This window comes from Strongylocentrotus purpuratus, unplaced genomic scaffold (assembly GCF_000002235.5).
Source record: "Strongylocentrotus purpuratus isolate Spur 01 unplaced genomic scaffold, Spur_5.0 spur5_scaffold_19, whole genome shotgun sequence".
NCBI lineage: Eukaryota > Metazoa > Echinodermata > Echinoidea > Camarodonta > Strongylocentrotidae > Strongylocentrotus > Strongylocentrotus purpuratus.
Window position 1 is genome coordinate 16,155,357 of NW_022145604.1, and position 22,917 is coordinate 16,178,273.

The 22,917-nt window shown below is 38.2% G+C and overlaps 1 protein-coding gene across 1 annotated transcript in view; it reads right to left on the reverse strand.

Moving 5' to 3' along the window:
* Positions 1-6,251: 6,251 nt before the first annotated feature.
* Positions 6,252-22,917, reverse strand: part of LOC100889995 (mediator of RNA polymerase II transcription subunit 24) — a 35,236-nt gene continuing 18,570 nt past the window's right edge. Inside the window, exons 14-24 of the mRNA XM_030989808.1 lie at positions 21,837-21,957; positions 19,256-19,419; positions 18,185-18,290; positions 17,349-17,530; positions 15,232-15,536; positions 14,243-14,434; positions 13,590-13,663; positions 12,277-12,370; positions 10,386-10,475; positions 9,673-9,818; positions 6,252-8,487 (exon numbers count right to left, since the gene is read on the reverse strand). Of these exons, the coding sequence (XP_030845668.1) occupies positions 8,362-8,487; positions 9,673-9,818; positions 10,386-10,475; positions 12,277-12,370; positions 13,590-13,663; positions 14,243-14,434; positions 15,232-15,536; positions 17,349-17,530; positions 18,185-18,290; positions 19,256-19,419; positions 21,837-21,957 (1,600 nt within the window). The 3' untranslated portion in view covers positions 6,252-8,361. The remainder of the gene's footprint in view (positions 8,488-9,672; positions 9,819-10,385; positions 10,476-12,276; positions 12,371-13,589; positions 13,664-14,242; positions 14,435-15,231; positions 15,537-17,348; positions 17,531-18,184; positions 18,291-19,255; positions 19,420-21,836; positions 21,958-22,917) is intronic.

Sequence of the window (22,917 nt, forward strand, 5' to 3'; positions counted from 1 at the left end):
CAGGCTCAGCATAGTTAGTAGGCCTCTTTTTTTCTTCGTCTTCCGCTTTAATAGTCTTCAAACATGTCGGACCAGGTAGATTTTTAGAGGACGATGTATTGGCCAGCCCCTATATTTGTGTGAAGACGCATGATATGACACTCACATACTCCTTATCAAATATCATAAATTCCCAAACAGCTATTTTAAACGGGATAATATTGATGGCGCGCCTTTGTCAAGTTTCTCCTCCGTTTTTTCACTTCGCACAACTTCACGTACGATTCGAAAGGTGTGTCAGAGGTGAGGCTAGGTAGGGAGCATAACAATTGTAATGGAGATTTTTAATTGCGACCCCGGGGACTTTAATTGTTGTCACGCCCACCTCGTGTCATAAACATGCATCACCATGTGATAATCATGATCAACATGAGTATACGGACCCCAGTGGCGAATCCAGGGGAGGGGCCCCGGGCCTCCTCCCCTGCCCCCAAAATAGGTAAACAAAGAAGATGGTAACGTTAATTTTACCTTCAAAAAGAAGAAAAGACGCCCCCCCCCCTGCCAAAAAAACCCAACAAAGGTGATTTTCTTTAATGTTAAAAAAAAGGGGGGGGGGGGTAAACAAATAGAGCTGTAACCCCCCCCCCCCCCCCCCACAAAAAATAGTGCTCATTACCCCCCTCCCCCCACTCTTATTCGGCCGGATAGCTGTATCGCCGCTAAATATTTGCTCACGAATTGGGCCCCCTCCCTCGCCGCCAGCTGGATCCGCCCCTGACGGACCCCCCCCCCCCCCTCCGCTCTCATTTTCTCTCTCTGTCCTTGCGCTAGGTTTCCAGTGGCACCAGTATAATGTATTGAGGGCAATGTAGGTTGCATGTGCCCTTAAATCGAATGGTGAATTTAAAAAAAATGGAATTGAGGGAGACGGGCGAAGGGGAGGAGATGGGGTGATGGGACCCCCTTCCAATCCTAGTCTATATTGACCTTGTTCTCGCTTGCATCCACCAATTTGCCCGCCTCTCCCACAACTACATTGGCAAAACAGACTCCCTTTAGAGATCAGAGCAACTGATTGATTTCTTATATTCAAACTTTTGATAAATTTATTCAAGTTATTTGACAATTTAATCTCCAAAGGTAAGTCATTGTATTAACGTTACCCTCGGTATAAAAAACATTTTCCGGCAACACTCAATCTTAAGTTTTGGTACCAATTAAAGCCAAAATTTACAAATGTACACCCATAAATATTATCAATCTCCGCTATACCCTTTTCCTCTCAATATGAGTTATGCATCTGTTTTCAAACAGTGCCAGAGTTTATCATGATTTCAGCATTTAAAACTTTATTATATTCAATCTCTGTCTATTAAAGTGTCCTGCATTATATCATCATTTCATAATTATCTCCATAATATCTATTTCTACCTTTGCTTTCGCCGACAGCTCTTGATCCCATTTACTTCATATATTTATTGTTTTTGTCACTGTGAGTGACATTCAGATCATTTGAAATATTTTCTGCGTGTCATTTATGTTCTTTTTGTCGGCATGTGAACGTTTTTCACTATTTCTATTTATTTTGAATTTAGTAAATCATTCTTATCAAAATCATTACTTATCCCATAAAGCAAGACAAGCATTCAACATGTGTTAAAGGGAGTAGAGTTGAAACCAATGAGAGGACAATTAAATTAGAGGCTGAAAACAGAAACATGGTGGTCAGGAGACATAATTTGCGGTTGTATATTATTACGTTAGTATTTATGCATTATCACAAAATAGTTTATTGATGGATTCCATCAAAAAGATTATATCATTACGAGCTTATACGTTTTCAAAACAATATAAAACTCACCCCAATAAATGCTACTATCTTTAAACAAAGATAACCTGCCCCTTCGCATCATGAGTGATTTGTTTATAATAAACTTCAGAGAAAGTGCTGACGAGTTGTTGAAAGTTCGTGTCGATTTTGTCTCGACGCGGCACGATAGACAGCCTAAAAGCTTTAAAGTCGCATTACAATAGTGTCAAAATATTGTGAGAAAAGCGGTTTATCCACAAAAGGGTGAAATTAACCGGCTGACGCCCCCATGCCCATGATTTAAAATAACTAGATGGAACTTCGACTGCGCGCAGTCGAAAATGATGCCTCCGTCATAGAGCAAGTTTACAAACCAAAACAGAAGGAATTTTTCAAATTTAAGTTTCATTGTAATCCATTAACAGGTTCTCAGAATATCGTGATTACAAGCAATTTCTCATATACATATATGACCCTTTGACCTTTGATCTCATGACCCTAAAATCTACTCAGTTCATTGGCTCTGCAAGATGTCCTGAGTTAAATAGTAATCCATCTGTCAGTTCTAATGAGAATGCGTTCACAAGCTATTTTTGCATACATAATGAGCCCATGACATTTGACCTTTGACCTCATGACCCAAGAATCTACTCAGTTCATTGACTCTGCAAGATACATATATGATCTTAGTTTAGCAGGAATCCATCAATCTGTTCTAATGAAAATGCGATCACAAGCTATTTTGCATACATAATGAGCCGCATGACCTTTGACCTTGACCTCATGACCCCCAAAATCTAATCAGTTCATCGTCTCTGCAATTATACATGACCTAAGTTTGGCAGGAATCCATAAATCGGCTCTTGAGATAACGCGATCACGAGCTGTTTTTGCATACATGATGAGCCCCGTGACCTTTGACCTCGTGACCCCAAAATCTAATCAGTTCATAGGCTCTGCAAGATACATACATGATCAAAGTTTAGCAGGAATCCATCAATCGGTTCTTGAGATAACGCGATCACGAGCTGTTTTTGCATATATAATGAACCCTGTGACCTTTGACCTTTGACCTCGTGACCCCAAAATCTAATCAGTTCATCGGCTCTGCAAGATACATACATGACCAAAGTTTGGCAGGAATCCATCAATCGGTTCTTCAGATAACGCGATCACGAGAACGGGACGTACGGACGGACGGACGGACAACCCGAAAACATAATGCCTCCGGCTACTTCGTAACGGAGGCATAAAAACCGGTATATTCCGGGAACCCCTCTTTCAGAACTGCCACTAGAGACAACCGTTGGGATTCCCGAAGTCGTGTTTTGAGGAGTGATTTCTTTTTAGCGGTCCCTTCCTTTTTGACAATCCTGGTTTCGCCACTGCATACTTATAACTAAAACATGTCTATTTTTGTTATTTTTATTTGATGTGTCAGCTTTTTGATTAAATTTTGTTTTCCTTTTTCATTCATATGACACTCTTTAAATCATATATATTTATGTTTGTAATTCCTTTTTATGTATTAACTTTCTCCCTTTATATACAGTGCGTCACAGAAAAAACGAAACCGAGAACTATCGATGGGTTATCATAACTTAGTCACATTTATAATTAGTAAATGACACATATTTGGAAAGCTTAGATCCTCCTCTTTCATTTAATGCAACTTATGTGATGCATATTTCATGCATGAGTGGTTAAAATTAATATGAAGAGAGGAAACCAAAAAGTGATTTGGCGGGCAGTATCTGAATTTCAACTGAAAATCACATTTCTAAAAAGCTACGTTTCTGCCCTTTCATATGACACCTCAATCATGAAAAATGAGCAAGGAATGACAAAGTTCTGTTTGTTTAAACTAGTGCTTGCCTTTCCATTTAATCAAAAGAATTAGTTTTCACTGGCTCCCTATCGTAGCAACAAGCTGAATTGACTAAAGACTTAACTCCGTTTCGTTGACAATCAGCCATGCATGAAGTCTTTCGTCTACGGCTGATTGTCAACGAAACGGAGTTAAGTCTTTTGTTAATTCCGTTTGTTCCTAGAGCAGACAACCAGTGAAAACGAATTCGTTTGATAAAATTATGGAAATGTAAGCACTACTTTAAACAAACAGAACTTTATCATTTCTAGCTCATTTTTCCTGACTGTGGTGTCATAAGAAAAGGCAGAAACTCAACTTTCTAGAAATATGATTTTCTCTTTGAAATTCAGATACCGTCCGCCAAATGAATTTTTGTTTTCCTCTCTTCAAATTCATTTTAATCACTCATGCGTGAAATATAGATTTTACGGGTTACATCAAATGAAAGAGGAGGATCTAAGCTTTACAAATATGTGTCATTTCTCAATTATAATTGTGATTAAGTTAAGATAAAACATCGATAATTCTCGGTTTCGTTTTTTCTGGGACGCACTGTATATGTCATCTTTAAGTAGTTTTTTCTTTGTATTAATATTCGATTTGCAGAAGAGCATTCTTTTAGGCCGACGAGATTTATATCGTGATTTAATACAATATATTCAAGTAAATTCATGGTACACAATTCACTCGATTAATAATATACGATTCATCTATTCTCGTACCCAAACCCTTGGTGGTTCGTGAGATCGTGCGCTATCTTGCCGTCACCCTATACATCACATAAATGTCGGCGTTAACTTACGATATCTCTGATAACTGGTATACTTTATTTGATTTAAATTGTACCTCTCGTTTGCAATAATTGGAGGGAGGTTTTGCATTACTGATGCAGAAGTTCTGTTCCTCGTTAAACGTGATCGTAAACCACATGTATGGAGCTGACGTGAATCAATCACGTATATATTATGCCGGGTTTAGATTACAAGGAGAAAAAACTTCTTCCTTTTTGTAAAGCCAAGAAACCTTTTCGGCATTGATATAATTCGACTCCTTCAATGTCGCAGTCTGCTTTCCTCATGCACCTGTACATTGTCTACTTTCGACCTATCCTTGAAAAGTTATACCTTATAGAGATGGATAAATTACGGATGTACACGTATGTACCCAGGCGCGTACGCAGGATTTTTTCAAGGGGGGGGTTTTAACATTTATAAATCGGTCCGAAAATTTCGCAACGACTCAGCCAGCCGCTGAATAAGCGGGGGGGGGGTAAGAGGACACATTTTTTTTTTTTTTTGGTCCCAAAAAAATCGCAACGACTCAGCCGACCGCTGAATAAGCGGGGGGGGGGGGGGGGGGGGGGGGGGGGGGGGGGGGGGGGGGGGGGGGGGGTAAGAGGACACTTTTTTTTTTTTTTTTGGTCTCGAAATTTGGAAATTTGACATTTTGCTCCGTTGGGGGGGGGGTAAGGTCACCTTTTTTAGGTCGGCCATGGGAATAATTTTTTTTTTTTTTTTTTTTTTTAATAATAAAAAAAAAAAAAAAAAAAAAAAAAAAAAAAAAATCCAAAAGGGGGGGGGGGGGGGGTTTTAGGTTTTTTTTAGGGGGGTTTACACACAAAAAATTTCCAAAGGGGGGGTTTAACCCCCAAAACCCCCCCCTGCGTACGCGCCTGTATGTACCTGTATGTCTGGCCTGCTGTATGGCATACAATTCATATTAATATAATCCGTTTTGTCAATTGTTATTTGACCTCTGCATCTCTTCGGTAGCGAGTATTACATTTTCCATATGTATTGTTATATACTTGTATGAAATGGCTACGTGTTCTAGAGAGAGAGAGAGAGAGAGAGAGAGAGAGAGAGAGAGAGAGAGAGAAAGAGGTGATGGGTTATTTTTCATGTTCAAAAACAAGTAGGTCGGGTCGTAAGAGAGATGGAGGGGGGGGGGGGGGGAGAAAGAAGGACAGGGGGGGGGGGGGGGAGAAAGCAAGCCCAGAATGAGCAAAGCCCCAAAAGCACAATACCAATATTATTTTCAGTCTCCATTTCTCTTATTGAGAGTAAAAAATGAAACACTTGATGTACATGAAACAAGTTTTCATCACTTTACATATTTTTTCTTGATGTTTGTTTTCGATCTCGGCTATCTTGCTTCTCATAATACATGTACTTCCAACAATTTCATTTCATATACATGAAATAATACCAGTAATATATCTGTCAAAAAAAAAGAGAAAGAAAGACAGGGGGGGGGGGGAGGGGGAGAAAACAAGCACAGAATGAGAAAAGCCCCAAAAGCACAATACTAACTTTATTGTCAGTCTCCCTTTTTCTCCTGATATTAAGAGTGAAAATTGAAAATACTTGATGTACAGTATATTGGAAATAAGTTTTCATCACTTTTATAGATTTTTTCTTTATGTTCATTTTCAATCTCGGCTACCTTGCTTCTCATAATACATGTACTCTCAACAATTTCATTTCATATATATCACATAATCCCTGTAATTTATCTGTCCAAAATATTGCAAAAATTACTCTCACTCTCATACAGCTTAGCCACACAAGAAGTAACACATGAAGTTCATATGACTGTTTGCTGAGATTGCATATTCATTTATTACATTACTTATTTACAATGTACATGGTCAACATAGAAAATAAAAAAAATGATGGACTGGCAATGCAGATAGACAAGATTGTTTACAAAGGCATCTAACAGGGACCCATTTCACAGGGCCTTTTTGCAATGACAAATGACAAAAATCTGTCATTTGTCACTGATGACAAGTTTTGTGAAATGGGGTCCTGGAGAGTAAGGTTTGGAATAAATAGAATATTGAAATTGCGCTCTATACATGAATTTTTTTCTTTTCTATCAAACTGTTGTGACATTATCATTCTCCATGCAGCCTCTTGTATTTAATTAATTACATGGAACACTTGGCTACAATAAGATCGTGACATTTATGCGAGATGTAACTGATCCAGGTAAGGTCTAGCAATCTCCATAGCCACATAGAAACAGTTTAGGTGCTGCTCTCTTGCACTGAGAAATTCTGCATTTCTAGAACGAAATCGAAAATGGCCATAGATATACAAGTACAATCAAACCTGCTTGAGTGACCACCTATCTATAGAGACCACGTTCTTTGTTTCCCTTGAATATGGTTTCTCATTGAAACCTGCTCTATAGGGACCTGGACATATCAACCACTTTTCATGTTTCACCTGGGTGGTGTTTATAAACAGGTTTCACTGTATAATAAAATAAAACCATTGAGACAAAGTTATTTTAGTTTGTCACATCTCCATTAAATTCTTGAAAAACTTCTGCTTTATCCAATCCATAGTTGTGAAATTGTTTAGAATCTTGTTGGCGAATTGTTGAAATTGGTTACCCTTTTTTCTTTGCCCTTCACTATTGATGTCAAGAGGGAACTTCCTATTGAGCCTTGAAGAGAGCCTCTCAATGACCTTTATGAACCCAATGCAAATTTCCACCAACAAAATAAAAAAGATAAATTACCTGCCATGGTAGCTACGCAGAACACAAATGTGATGAGATGGACATGAATAATACACTGTATATTTGCTTTGAGCTAACAAAAGTTTTCAACATAACGTCCAATTCAGTCAGACAGCTTTTTCTCTAATGCATCTTATGACACATAAAGGTAATGTGCAATCCATGATTGGTGAGGATTAAACTATGCCTATCTGATACTATCCTAGGAGAGAGTTGTTTCCACTCTGTCTGTCTGTTTGTCCATCTGTCTCTATCTCTCTCCCACTACTCTCTCTCTCTCTCTCTCTCTCTCCCCCTCTTTCTGTCACCTCTCCACCCAATCTCACTTGCATATCCTATTCAACATAACTCTTCAGTGAACACTTCTTCATCATATTCCACAATAAATATGGTTCTATCCAAGGGTCCACAAAATATGTGGACATTGCCCTTAAAGACCCTATCCGATGAAAATACAATTTTTTTATTAATGTAAAGCTGAATGAACATAGAATTACAAATTTTGAGTTTTCAGAGAGCTGTTACTCGTCTGAAAGAAACTAAAATGGCATGTAAGATATATTATTGTAATCTATGGCTCATATGCTTTCCGATAATATATAATCTATCTATTTCATTTTTCATTCCGAAAGAGTCAAGCTAATAGCATTACATCAGGATGCTTATAAGAATCCAAGCAGTTCATGCAAAAGAAAACTTCCTCTGTAAGCTGGCACAATTTCTGTCAACATTCAGATGTTTAACTCATCTCCTGTCTCCATATCATATACATGTACAAGGATATCACAAAGTATTCTCCTCAATACATGTCCTCACACAGATTTGGTCCTTTCACAATTTCATTCCTTACAAAAATTGGTCTTCAACCAAGTTTTTTAATTTTGAGAGTTGAGAATGGGGTTGGGCATTGTCACTACTGAGCGACCAGCCTATAGCAAGGTACAAGGGTCAAGGGTTAAGAGTTAAGGGTCAAGTCCTGGAATCTCTATTATCTCCTTGTTTGACACAGAGCTTTAGCAGCCATTCTCCTTGGTGTTGGTCCTTCGAGCTGTCCAATGGCTAAGGCCAAGTCCTGCATGAAGACGCCAGAGAGTGTATTGAGAAGGTGCGTGGCCTGGATCACAAGGAACAAGGGTCAAAGGTTAAGGGTCATGTCCTGGATTCTCTATTATCTCCTTGTTTGACACAGAGCTTTGGCAGCCATTCTCCTTGGTGTTGGTCCCTCGAGCTGTCCAATGGCTAAGGCCAAGTCCTGCATGAAGACGCCAGAGAGTGTATTGAGAAGGTGGGTGGCCTGGATCATAAACGAAAAGAGAAAGTGCATTTCAGTTGCAATACCTGAATAGTAACTTGCAGAGTTCAATGTTTCTTGCCCTTCCTCATTATCCATGTGACAAAACAGGGGAATGAAAATCAGATTACACAAAGTCTGTGTTGATCAGGATCAGTCAGTTATCAGCAGAGAAAAATCCTCTGACCAGCGATTCTGAGAAACTAAAATCATCATGTCAACAACAACCAAAATACAGTAATCACTTAGCTTTCCTATGACGATGCATACTGATATTCAGTTTGAATTCAAAGGATTTAAAATACCTTTTGGCAATGTTTTTTTGACAAGATAAACAGTGACAAAACGATCCATCATCAACACTTGTCTCATGGTATCGCAGTTGGGGTATAAGTTGCAACTTGGTGGCAAAGGATTTGACCCCTATTGACCCATAAGTTGGAGGGGCGCAGAAAATGAGGTTTTAATATGCTTTTGTGCAATACTGAAAGGTAAAACGTTTTGTATTCCTTTATATTTGTATTTTGCATTCATTCAGTTTTCCATTGATATAAAGTAGTATTTTCAACGAATAAGGTATTTAAAAAAGGGTAAATGTTGTTTTGGTTCTAAAACTGCTCCACTGAAAAATGTTCTATGGCCCATTTCCGACACTAACCTAATTCTGAACCTCAACTATGGAACAAGCACTATTACCTAACCATAACCCTTAAACACCTGACTCTACACTAACAGGCACCCCGGACATAAGGGCCCCATACATGTAACTCATTAGGATGTCATCCGTTTGGAGCAAGAAGGAGCCATCAACTAATATCATTTAAGGCGGGACTGCACTACTTGTAGCTACTTGCGCCCTCTATATAGCCAACAATGCCTAAGCGGTACCCGTTGATCACCCATGATCCCCTTTTTCTTAGGTTAATTGAGAGCTGATTTGATGAGATAACCACCTGCCATTGATCACATGGGGAGGTCTAATGCCTCCTGGCCATACTAGTGCAGATAGGCTTTAGCACTGTTTCTGGCTTCAAACAAAAGATATGCTGATCACCCGTATTTTATCACAGTGACATGCATAAACCGAGGGACATTAGAGCCAATAACTTCACCTGAGAAAAAACCTAATTGAACCAGAACCCTAACCCTATATCTTTGACTAATTAATTTGGAGTACTGCTTTCTTACCATGGTAACAGGCATAAACTGTAGGACATTGGTGCTGATGGTTTCCCCGCAATAGAGAACTTCCTGCACAAAGGAGAGGATGAACTCTGTTCTTGGGTTGATGATGCCTGATGCCAAGATGGATGCAAAGAGTCTGAATGCAGAGACTAAGATAAGATGAGAAAAAAAGAAAGAGGGGTAGACTTGGTAATTGGTCATGGCAAAATGCACTTATTCGTAACTGCTTGTAGCTATAATGTCATTGTAATTACTGTCATCACCATCGTCATCATCAATACCATCACAATTATCACCATTATCAACATCATCATTAACTTCAACATCATCATCACCATCACCTTCACCATCATTACCATCATCATTATCACCATCATCAATATCACCATCAACATCACCATCAATATCACATTCACTATCACCATCACCAACATCACCACCATCATCATCACTATCACTGTTACCATCACCACCATATCATCAATATCACCATATCGTTATCATCATTGCCATCAAACTGTCTGTGCAGAGCCAGAAGAGCGTTAACTTTGTGTTAAGGTATACAAGTTAACACCCTTCTGGCATATCCATTACTGCCTATATCCCTCATGACTACATGTGCATCCATAATCATAATTATCATCACTAACATCACCATCACCATCATCACCACCACCTCCATCTTCACTTCTGCTAAACTACAATTTTATGCTTACCGAGAGCAACATGAAGTGGTTCCACATACTGCTGCTGTGCCTGCATCACCAGGAAGCTGCTGTTTGCTGTACTCACATTCACACTACCAGCTTATGAAAGAAGGAATAAAACAAAAACAAAATCGATCTTCATGTTGGCTTTTCAGGTAACATTCAAAACTTGCAGTATTAATGCTATTCAAGAGCTAGCACCTGCAAATGGTTATGAATAATTAAAAATAAATTTGGGTTTGGGGCCATGTTTCATGAAAACTTGTTACGATAGCTGTTACAAGCTTTTGATAACAAGGCATTTAATTGGCTGAGAACAAATTTGTCATAGAAATTTAGCATTTGTTATTGATAACAAATTTTATGCAACGGCCCCTGGTCATGTGATTACATTGTGAAAGAAACTATGAAAAGCCCTTGGGAAAGGTTGATAATGTATCACATATACAAATTAGTGTATACGTTCATGTTTTGGAATAATACAAAAAATAACACAAAATTAAATAATCTGCTGGTATTCCCAAGCTCTGCGCACATAAATGGGTAAGAGGGATGACACACACATGCACCGTGAAAGTATTTCTGGCCATATTTTGAATATGAGATTATTTGAAAGAGCAATCCTTTCCAGCAGGCATTACTATTTTGATAATCTTCTAAACTAACATAACAAGAATGAGAAAGCTTACACCTATTTTCAACCTTAACCAGAACCAAACCTTCTTCTTAACTACCAGTATGTAAATGATAATTTTAATAATGAAAATACATGTATAATTCCTTCATTTTGTGATATGAAAGAAAAAGGGGAATGAAAATAAAATTGCATGAGGTGTGTGTTGATCAGGATCAGTCATTTATCAGCAAAGAAGATTCCTCAGACAGCAATTCTGATAGACTTGGTCATCATATCAACAACAACCCAAATATGGTCATCACTCAGCCTTCCTATGGTGATGCATACTGGTATCAAGATAAAGTTTTATGCCTCGGATGGTTCTTTACATATGTCACAAAGTATATACATGATAGACACACAAAAGATATCACGGTATAGAGTACCGAAGCTGTGACGTCATAAAAATCAATTTTTAGAATTTCTCAATTTTTTCTTCATATTCCGAAAGAACACCAAAAATTATGTCCAAATGTCGAAAACCAATTGAATATGTTAAGTATTGGCCGAGATATGACCATCTGAATAAATATACTCCCCATAGGAACTCAGTGTTATATGCTCTGGCTCCTAATGGTTAGGAGCCAGAGAATATAACACTGAGTTCCTATAGGACATATATTCATTCAGATGGTCATATCTCAGCCAATACTTAACATATTCAATTGGTTATCGACATTTGGACATTAGTTTTGATGTTATTTCGGAATATGAAGAAAAAATTGAGAAATTCTAAAAATAGATTTTTGATGACGTCACACTTCACCACTCTATAAGAGAAATATCTTTTATACACTGTAATAGAAAAATAAAAGTTCAGCACTTGCTCTCAGACAGTAAGGCTTTGGGTGACCTTATATCATATCACAACATCTCTCTGTAATATAATGGTTGCTACAAAATGTATGTCAAGCATGTCCCTACATTATCATTTACGGAGGCGTGGTGGTAGAGCAGTGGTCTTGTAACCAGGAGATCCGAGGTGTGAAACCTAGCCGATGCGCTAGTGCCATTTGGTAAGGCATTAATCCTCATTACTAAGTCCCTCTGTGAGGACTTAAAGCCATCAGTCCCCTGGTTGATTATTTACAAGTACACACATGCTTTCTCAACAGTCAGGTAAAACAAACAAACCGACCAACCAACATTATCTTAAAAGAATGGTAGCGATGTGATATTTATTTGACGTAACTGAGATGCTTATTGTGAGGTTATCATCCTTACCTGGGAGGGGAGTGGAGGCCCCTTCCTCTTCTGCAGTACTGAGCAGCTTCCTCAGCTTAGAGGGACGGTTCTCCTCTCTTAGACTTATAGCCTCCTACGAGATGGAGATGAGAAGAGATCAAGAATGGGAGAGAAGGAATGAGAGAGAGAGAGAGAGGGAGAGAGAGAGAGAGAGAGAGAGAGGGGGGAGAGAGAGAGGGGGAGAGAGGGGGAGAGAGGGGGGAGAGAGAGAGAGGGGGGAGAGAGAGAGGGGGGAGAGAGAGAGGGGGGGGGGGGAGAGGGGGGGGGGGAGAGTGAAGAGAGCACAAGAAAGAAAAATAGGGAGATAGAGCAAGAGGAAGAGAGGGAAAAGAAAAGAGAGAGATACAGAGTGAAAGAGAAATAAAAAGATAGAGCAAAAGGGAACAAAATATAAAGAAGAGAGGGAGGGGAAGAGAAAGAATGATAGACAGAGAGCAAAAGAGAGAATAAGAAAGAAATAGAGAGATAGAGCAAGAGAAAACATAATAAAGAGAGTAAGGGAGAGGAAGAGGAAAAGAAATAATGATTGAGAAAGTGAAAGAGCATGCGACAGAAAAATAGAGAGATAGAGCAAAAGGGAACAAAATATAAAGAGGAAGAGAGGGAGAGGAAAAGAGAGAGATACAGGGTAAAAGAGAAATAAAAAGATAGAGCAAAAGGGAACAAAATATAATGAGGAAGAGAGGGAGAGAAAATGGAGAGTGAGAGAGAGATAGAGAGATGGGGAGTATGAGAAAAACAGAGAAACATATAGAGAGAGATAGAGAAAGAGAGGGATATGAGAGAGAATGGATAATAACACAATGAATGACATGAAGCAAAAAAGAAGCAAAAAATAAAAATGAAATAAAGAAATAAGAATCTTCTATTCTGACAAAAACATTCTTTTTAATCATATTATTCTATGTAATTAATCACAAAAGAGTGTTTTTTTTCTTCATTCAAATAATGGAAATATCATTCCTTCATTACGTGATGCAACAAAAAAGTGGAATGAAAATAAGATTGCATGAGGTTTGTGTTGATCAGGATCAGTCAGTTATCAGCAGAGAAAAAAAATCCTCAGACAGCGATTCTGAAAAACTTAAAATCATCATGTCAACAACAACCAAATTACAGTAATCACTTAGCTTTCCTATGATGATGCAAACTGGTATCAAGTTTGAAATCAAAGGATTTGAAATATCCTTTTACCAACTTCATGGTTAATATCATCTCTCGAACATTTTTTAGGGAAGGCAATATCAGAATGGAATAATAAACTTTAGTTGAAGAAGAATTAGAAAGGTTACCTCTCTTTCAGTGTCTCCTCTTCCTCTCTTGCGCCCTCTTACGATTCTGGATGGACTTTCCTTGGACTTGGAATCTGCGTTGTTCAGAAGTGAAAAAATAAAAGAAAATGCAGGGTAAGAACCTTGACCACGGGATAGAGAAAGGATTGAAAAAGACAGTGAGGGAGAGAGAGACAGAAAGAAAGAGAGAGAGAGAGAGAGAGGGGGAGACAAGGAAGAGCGATATAAAAGAGAGATGGTGAAAAGGATAGAATATGACAGAAAGAACATGTGATATGGAAAGTCGTGAAAGAGACAGCAAGAGGGGAGAGAGAGAAAGAGAGAGAGAGAGAGAGAATGAGACAGAGAATAAGACAGAAAGGAAGACAAACAAAAAAACAGGTAAACTCTATGGCCCAAATTCACAAAGGAGGTTTGTCGACAAACCTTGGTTTTCGTACGTCATGTGACGCGTTTTACGCATTTTTTACAAACCTGGTTTGTAAAGAACAAAAGGAGGTTTGGCGAAACAAAAGGAGGTTTGAGCTCAAACCTTGCTTTGTGAATTCGGGCCTTTGCATTTAACTCTGCAATGGAGATTTTTGTTTCAAGCGGTATGGCCTCAAGTGTAAATATGTCCTTAGGTGGTCAATAAACGACCAAATTGGTCTTACCTCTGAAGCTGTTTTGACTGGTCAGGGTTGCTGCTATACACCAGACCACCAGCTTGGCCAGAGCCTTGCCACGGGGGTTGGATAAGCGGTCAATGTTTGACAGGTCGGCCAGGAGACGAGGAATGACCCGTCGCAGAAGGGTCAGGGTCATCTGCTCAATGTCCACCTGGAAGAGGGCCACAGCAATCTCAACTGTTTGCAACAGAAAGTAAAGAAAAATTGCGGATTGACTAATCAAATTATAGAGAGTCCTTTTAAAAAAAGAAAAATAATTTATGAGTTTTATAATCCTTGTGATTCTCATGTGAAAAAATAGCAATGTCAAATGAAAGGCAATGCTAAATGCTCTAACATTTCAAACACAACTAGATAAAACTGAACAAAATTTCTTTATCCATATATAATTTTGAATATTCCAAAGCCTTATATGATGTTTAATCATTTCTTCCTATACAATCACCCCTTCATGAATGCTTCTTGACACTTGATAAAGGAGCATGAAAATAGGATTACATGAGGTTTGTGTTGATCAGGATTAGTCAGTTATCAGCAGAGAAAAATCCTCTGACCAGCGATTCTGAAAAACTTAAAATCATCATGTCAACAACAACCCAAATACAGTAATCACTGAGCTTTCCTACGATGATGCATACTGGTATCAAGTTTGAATTCAAAGGATTTGAAATACCTTTTGGCAATGATTTTCAATTCCTCCTACACAATCACCTATTCATGAATGCTTCTTGACACTCGATATCAAAATGCAATTCCACTAACAGAAGTCAACATAACTTCTTAAGGATATTCAAAAACCTCTGATCATGCCAAAATACACCAATTTGGTTCCTTGCTCTCTAGATCACACCTGTATATTACACAAACCTTCACTTCTACATCTACAGGTATTACTGTTCTAAAAGGTATATAAGATTCTGTAAAAAATATTTAAAAAATATATATATATATATATATATATATATATATATTACCTGCGGTTGTAAGGTCATCCTTCCTATGAAGAGAGGTCAGCTCCAAGACGATGCTCCGACAGAACCATAGAGCGCCCCCACTGGTCAGCAGAGCATCCATGGTGGTCAAGCTCTTCTTGTCGACCACGCCCCTCTGGACGATGGCCCTGAAGGTTCCTGTGAGGGTCTCGAGAGAGGCCGTGTTCGGCTCAGGGGGAAGGGTGGGGCCAGGTGCAACGACGGAGGCGGGTTCCCTGTGGATCTTGGAGTCGCTGCCTAGCACTGAGGTGGACATCTTCTTCACAATCGTTGTCATGAGGCTATTCCTGGAAAAAAAGATTAAGGTATAATTTGAAATCTTTGAACTGAACTCTTTAAATGATAAATCTACAAACTGAAAATAGCTTTTAATTTCAAGATCCCAGATGACATACTGTATTGAGATTAAAGACTTCACCTAAAATCAGTCTTCCATCTGACATACAGAATATGGCTCATATTTAATGTTCTAATCCACAAAAAGTTAAAGACAAAGTTGAGTTCTGGGCCCCGTTGCACAAAACTTACCATTGATGGTAACTTTGCCATCAATGGAAACTACCATGGAAACCTTGATTTTGATTGGCTGTTGAGCCCTGTTACCATGGTAGTTGCCATTGATGGCAAAGTTACTATCAATGGTAAGTTTTATGCAATGGGCCCCTGGTCATGCGATTGCATTGTGAAAGAAAGCCTATAAGTATTGGTATGTACTGCAAGTGCAAATGATAAGAAATTTGGCCCAGTCTTGGTAAAAGTAACAAGTACTGTACACAGAAAGATGTATACGGGACTACACAAACATGTGGCATAAAAATGAGGCTCACATTTTTAAGCTGTTACATGTCATATTTATAATATGAAGTCTTTTGAAGAGCTTTTTCTATGATGTTCTTCCACAATTGCATAATAACAATGAAATTGCTCACAAATTATTGTTTTTCTCTCCCCAGAACTCAAGTTTCTCTTTAAGTATTTCTCGCACAAAAAATGGGCCATTTTTTTTAGAGTAGACAGCCTATGATGTGATGCTACAGCTCCTCAATTAGAGATTGTATTTTGCTAATAGAGGGTTAACCTCTGGGCTTTCTGAGAGCAATTTTTGACTGGAAGAGGATCAATTTGACCACGCACCCCCTCCCCCTAAAGATCTTGGCCATGGAAGTCCAATCGACGTGAAATTTTGCACGGGTGTTGACATGCATGTAAAGAGTACCGCTGCATACCTTTTTAAAAGAAAAGTAGGGGTAAATACACATTGTATTTTATTTACCAATGTCAATCTATCCTGAACATATAGTAGCTCAGTCAGAGTTGGGTTATAGTAAACTAGCTGATCATTTGCCTTATTGTTTTGACATACTGGATAAAGTCTGTTGATCAGAACTGTTGGTTTGTCCTCAGAAATTGCTTTCAGACAGCGATTCTGAATAGGATCATCGTTTCAACAGAAAATGTCTTAAGATTGGCATCTCATAGACAATTAAAATAAATGGAAAGTCAAGATCTGCAGCCGTTTGTACAGGGAGGGGGGGGGGAGGGGGGGGCTAAGTGGTGTAAAGTACCTGCATGTCCTGTCATGCTCTTGCTTTATCTCCCATGCTACCTAAGAGCAAAGTTGTCTTATAAACTCTCATTTGCCTTCTTTACAAGTTAATAAATGGGGTTTTGGAATAATGCACACAATATTTGCAGTTTTGGAACCCCAGGGGAGAGTTTCACAAAGACTAAGATCAATTTTAAGCTGGACTTAACTATGGCAGGTCGTTCATGCCACTATTTTCTCTCATCATTTACTGGCATTGGTTTCTCACCAATCGTGGTCACAAATCTACAGAATTAACATTTTTTTATAGTTCATTATTGAAGAAGAAAAAAATTACCTAAAGATCACAATAGAGAGACCGATGGTGAGAGCAACCAGTGGCATAAATGGCCTGCCATAGTTAAGTTCAACTTTAAGTCAATCTTCGTCTTTGTGAAACACTCCTATTGACAATCAGCAATGGAACGTACATTGACTGAAGTCTTCATGCACAGGTATCCTTATAACCTACATTGCGTCACAATCATAGGAATCGATACCCCACATAACATACCTCTCAGTGTCATACATCTGCAGGGAGGTGGCGCTATTCGCTACCGATGTCATCATCATCTGCAGCAGCCTGTGAGCCTTGCTGCGCTCATTGGTCGACAGGGAGGTCATGTGACTACACAGCCACGCCACGCAGCAGATCGGCAGACAGCAAACACGCCCCTTCAAATTATCAACCAGTTTCTGTGAAATTGATGAAGAGATGTTTGATTATGAACTGTCTCCTTCTGTTTGAATTGACAACATTTTTTTTAATACTTTAACAAAGTGTGTAACAAATATGTGAAACAGAATACAAAACAAAAATGATTGAAACTTTATGCTGTAAAAGCACATGGCAGATGAATTGAAAGTCCTACTATGAAACTCAAGGCAAAGCTCCTTAAAACGGCTTGCATTGCAAGCTATCACCAATCAAAACCTAATAACTTATTTGAAACGTACGGATCAAGAGGCTTTGTGCAATATTTAAAGAAAATGAAAATCAAAAAGTTTTATTCTTCCACTCTCAATATAATTATTGCATGAAACTAATCTCTCCTGTCATCAATAACTAAGAAAACGAAAGTTTACAAAATTTTCTGTACAGAGCTAATTGGAGAGAAGCTTGCAAGATACGTCACAATGTTGCCAATTTTTGTTTCACTGATGACCATGTCAATAATTCATAACTTTCCTATTTTTAGTCGCTGCTCAAACTTTCACTTAACAGTTTCTCTCATTTTTCAGCTTTTATCAAAACCAACTGAATATCAGGGTGGACTTACCTTCAATACTTGCAGAATGTGCCTCCTAAAAAGCCACTGGTAAATAAAAAAAAAACACTAGAATACTCACCGAGACATGTTCTTCACTGACGGCGCCATATTCCCAGGCATGTAAGAGATGTTGAATAGCATATGGGATGGCCAAACATACCTCACTCCAACGTACTTGACTGTAGAGAGAGAAAGCACAACAATTTATTCACTATCTTACCCAAGAGGCATGTGTTGAATAAGTTTAAGCGCCCTCTATATAGGAAACAATGCCTAAGCGGTACCCGTTGATCCCCTATGGTCCCCTTTTTCTTTTGTTAATTGAGAGCTGATTTGATGAGATAACCACCTGCCAGTGACCACGCAGGTAGGGTCTAATCCCTCCTGGCCAATCCTGATAGGCTTTAAAATATATCTGCGGTAGCCTCCTGTAAAAATCTTCTCATTTTTAATAGCAAGTTGGGCACTGATGAATCATGAACTATTAAACATTCATTTGCCTTTTTAAAACATATTGTTCAGACATGCTGGATAAAGTCTGTTGATCAGAACTATTGGTTTGTCCTCAGAAATTGCTTTCAGACAGCGATTCTGAATGGGATCATCATTTCAACAGAAAAAGTCTTTAAGATTGGCATCTCAAGTATCTCATAGACCATTTACATAAAAGGGCAAGTCGAGATCTGCAGCAGTTTGACAAAATTATCTGAACCACAGACATAAAGACATCTTGGATGTGCCATAAAACTCATTCTAATTCCTAGTATTCTCAACATCCTGATGAACTTGATAACATCTAAAATTGCCACATTCGCTGTATTGAAAACCTTACTAGTGTCATACTATTTGAGAAGCTTATTTGATTTGATTTTTTTTTTCCTGCATGGTCATTGTCCAAAGTTACAAACTAATTGCAACATAATCATGATAATAGACAAATTATATAACGTATACATCATCAACATAAAATACTTACATTGTAATACTTAAACAAAATAATCATGAAGAAGAATTGCCACATAAGCTAAGCTTGAAGGCGTGGCAATCCTTCATTAAACTATTGATCATTCAGACATATTTATTATAATACTGTCTGAACACTGACAAGAGTTCCTTATAGCGCTGAAAACAATCTTAAAGTGTTACTTACGCTGTTTTGAACTCCATACCAGTATGATACTGGTTGAGTAGCATATCAATCTTATTCGGATCAGCTGCAGTCATGCCACTCAATGGTTTGGTACTGGTATCATCAGGCATACAGTGATGGACCCACGTCTCAAAGAAAGAATCACCGCTACTTGATACAACCATCTGAAACGATGCCACATAGAGGAAATTATTGAAGACGTTAGGTCAAATCCTTGTCCGATATGACGGTAAGGCTTTGTATAAATATCATCATGGTCATCAGATAGAAGACTTTAAGAAAGTTACTTCTAATCAGAATTTAAATATTATACAAATAATATACAGCAGCGAGGGCATTAGTAAGAATTACCCGCTCAAAGTACTGAGTGTGGGTAATTTTACTAATGCCTGAACAAAATGATGTGTATTATTTGTTTTATAAGATGTTTATTTGTTTCTTAAAATGATGTTTTATAACATGGTTTTACTAATGACTGGTCATTATCAAAATTACGTGTTAGGCAAAATAAATGCCTGTTCACGTGTACGCTTTCAACCAATCATACTCAAATTGACTGCAGCTTGTACTTCATTAGAATCTTGAGACAACAGCATGATCAGCATCTTATGGCATTAGTATCGCACCAATAAACAAAAACGTACCACACTCGTCATTTGGTGTTGTCTAGAACTGTCAGTCTAAGGTTTTAGACTATTACTCTTTGAATTACTTGCAAACGAATGGTTTTCTACCGGGGCTATGTGGAACAACAGTTCACCCTATTAATTTCAATCAGGGAGAGTAGTTCAAACAAACAAGGTATTTTCACTTTAAGTGCCCCTCTTTACCCTAAACCCAGGTTGATCAGACCATAAGTTTGTACTCATCAATTAATTTCAGATTTAATAGCCAAAAAGATCATCATATCAACAGAGGCCTCACATACTGATTCTCCTTACATTACATTTGACATCATATGCTTGGATTATTATTCCTACAGTGTATGTAGTCAATGCTCAGTTACAGAGAAATAAACCTGTATCACAATTGCAAACTCTTCTAGTTATTAGATTAGTGAATATGAGGATACCAGAAGGTCAAACTCAAAAGTTTTTCAGGACAGGATTTATTTCCAGGCCTAAATTGATCACAAACTATTCTTTAAATTGGCAACAATCATATTTTCTTTAATTGCTACATTATTTACATAAAGTCTGTCTCTGAAAACAATAAACATGGGTGACGATGGGGCCAAAAAGTCAAACTATGATCGAGTAACATTGTTTTTTTTTAATCTATCATTATGTCGCCACTTTTAAGGACTTTAAAAATTATGTTCATGTTTAAAAACCCTAGCATCAAATGCAATACAGTAATGAAACAAAAATGGATGCAGTGTGTGTAGAAAATTCAAGATTTTTGCCTTTTCTACTCCTGCATCTTGCATATTTTAGGGCTATGAATCACAAGTTATTGAGCCAAGTCACAAAATGTGGAATAATTGTCGCGAAAGGGTTAAAAGAGTAATCTTGGACACCAGTCCATTCTATACAACATTAAGCCTTAAGAATCCTGAAAAAGTAATGTAACAGGGCCAAAAATCATGCAAACACCTGAAAACTGGCATAATCATAGGAACCTGCAGTGAAATGATGTTCCCAAACGACAGCTGACCAATGTAAACTGCAGTAATATTCAAAGTATCATGAACCCACTAAATACTTAATTTTCCCATTCCCTTAAGGATAAAGTTGAGTTCTGGTCAAGCGATTGCATCGGGAAAGAAGTGGTGTTGAATCGATCAGAAAAGGTTGATCATGTAGCATATTAGTATTGGTGTGTACTGCAATGTTCTGGAGTCATCAAAATGATGAGAAATTTGGCCCAGTCGTGGTAGAGTAACAAGCACTGTACATAGTAAGATGTATATGGGACTACAAAAATATGTGGCATAAAATCAGGCCTCATTTATCAGCTGTTTCTTGTCATATTTACTCTGATGTTCTTCCGCACTTGCATAATCACAATGATAACGCTCACAAATTATTTTTCACCTCTCCCCAGAACTCAACCTTCTCTTTAAGCTTAAAGGTAAAGACCAGTTATGGTCATGCGATTGCATTGTGAAAGAAACGTTGTGGAATCGATCAGAAAAGGTTGATCATCTAGCATCTAGCATCTGCAAGGTTCTGGAATCATCAAAATGATAAGAAATTTGGCCCATTCCTCGTAAAGTTACAAGCACTATACACAGAAAGATGTATATGGGACTACCCTATATCTCTCACAGACCATGAGAGAAACAAATTTACCAAATATATGAATTAGTAGGCGGTTTCCCGGCAAATTTTTTATCATCATGTATTAGTCAAAACATATTCTTTCACATGATTGGTAATGAGAGCTTCCATTTCATTTTTTGAAATTAGGGCGTTTCCAATACTGGTCTTTACCTTTAAGCTTAATCTTAGATGCATCTCATTCTCATTCATACATTTCATGGGTCAATCCATTGCCTACTGAAACTGCTTGGGCCCTGTATTAAGCCTATGGCAATGAGAGAATTCAGAAGTCAACGCGTTAAAGAATAAAGACTTACCTCAGTTCCATAGAGCTGAGCAATTCGACACAGCATGAGGAATGTGAGATCAAAGATGACGGCTCTGACTTGAGATGCCTTAGCATTCTCGGCGCTCGACTGCTTCACTATCTCGTTGATTCTAAGGCAATAGATAAAGAGTAGAAAGTTATTGCCGGGAAGTCTCTGATTTCATGGCTTCCTGGTTGATTCTAGGAGGCTTAATTTTGTCGACAACATTTTACAGTTATCATTGGTTATTCCACTACTGCTTATTTATCTTTTTATCAAACATGGATTGGAAAAGATCTGACTTGAGATGCCTTAGCATTCTCTGCTATCTCGTTGATTCTAAGGTAATAAATTATAAACTAGATGGAACTTCGACCGCGCGCAGTCGAAAATGATGCCTCCGTCATAGAGCAATTTTTCAAATTCAAGTTCAATTGTAATCCATTAACAGGTTCTCAGAATATCGTGATTACAAGCAATTTCTCATATACATATATGACCCTTTGATCTTTGACCTCATGAACCTAAAATCTACTCAGTTCATTGGCTCTGCAAGTTGTCCTGAATTAAATAGTAATCCATGTGTCAGTTCTAATGAGAATGCGTTCACAAGCTATTTTTGCATACATAATGAGCCCATGACCTTTGACCTTTGACCTCATGACCCAAGAATCTACTCAGTTCAATGGCTCTACAAGATACATACATGTACATTATCTAAGTTTGGCAGGAATCCATCAATCGGTTCTTGAGATAACGCGATCACGACCTGTTTTTGCATACATAATGAGCCCTGTGACCTTTGACCTTTGACCTCGTGACCCCAAAATCCAATCAGTTCATTGGCTCTGCAAGATACATACATGATCAAAGTTTGGCAGGAATCCATCAATCGGTTCTTCAGATAACGCGATCACGAGAACGGGACGTACGGACGTACGGATGGACAACCCGAAAACATAATGCCTCCGGGTACTTCGTAACAGAGGCATAAAAATCAGCACTTATCATAGTATTCAGTATTCAGTAGAAAACTAATGTCCGAAAGTCTCAGATAAGATTGCATGGTTTTCTGGTTGAGTTTAAGAGA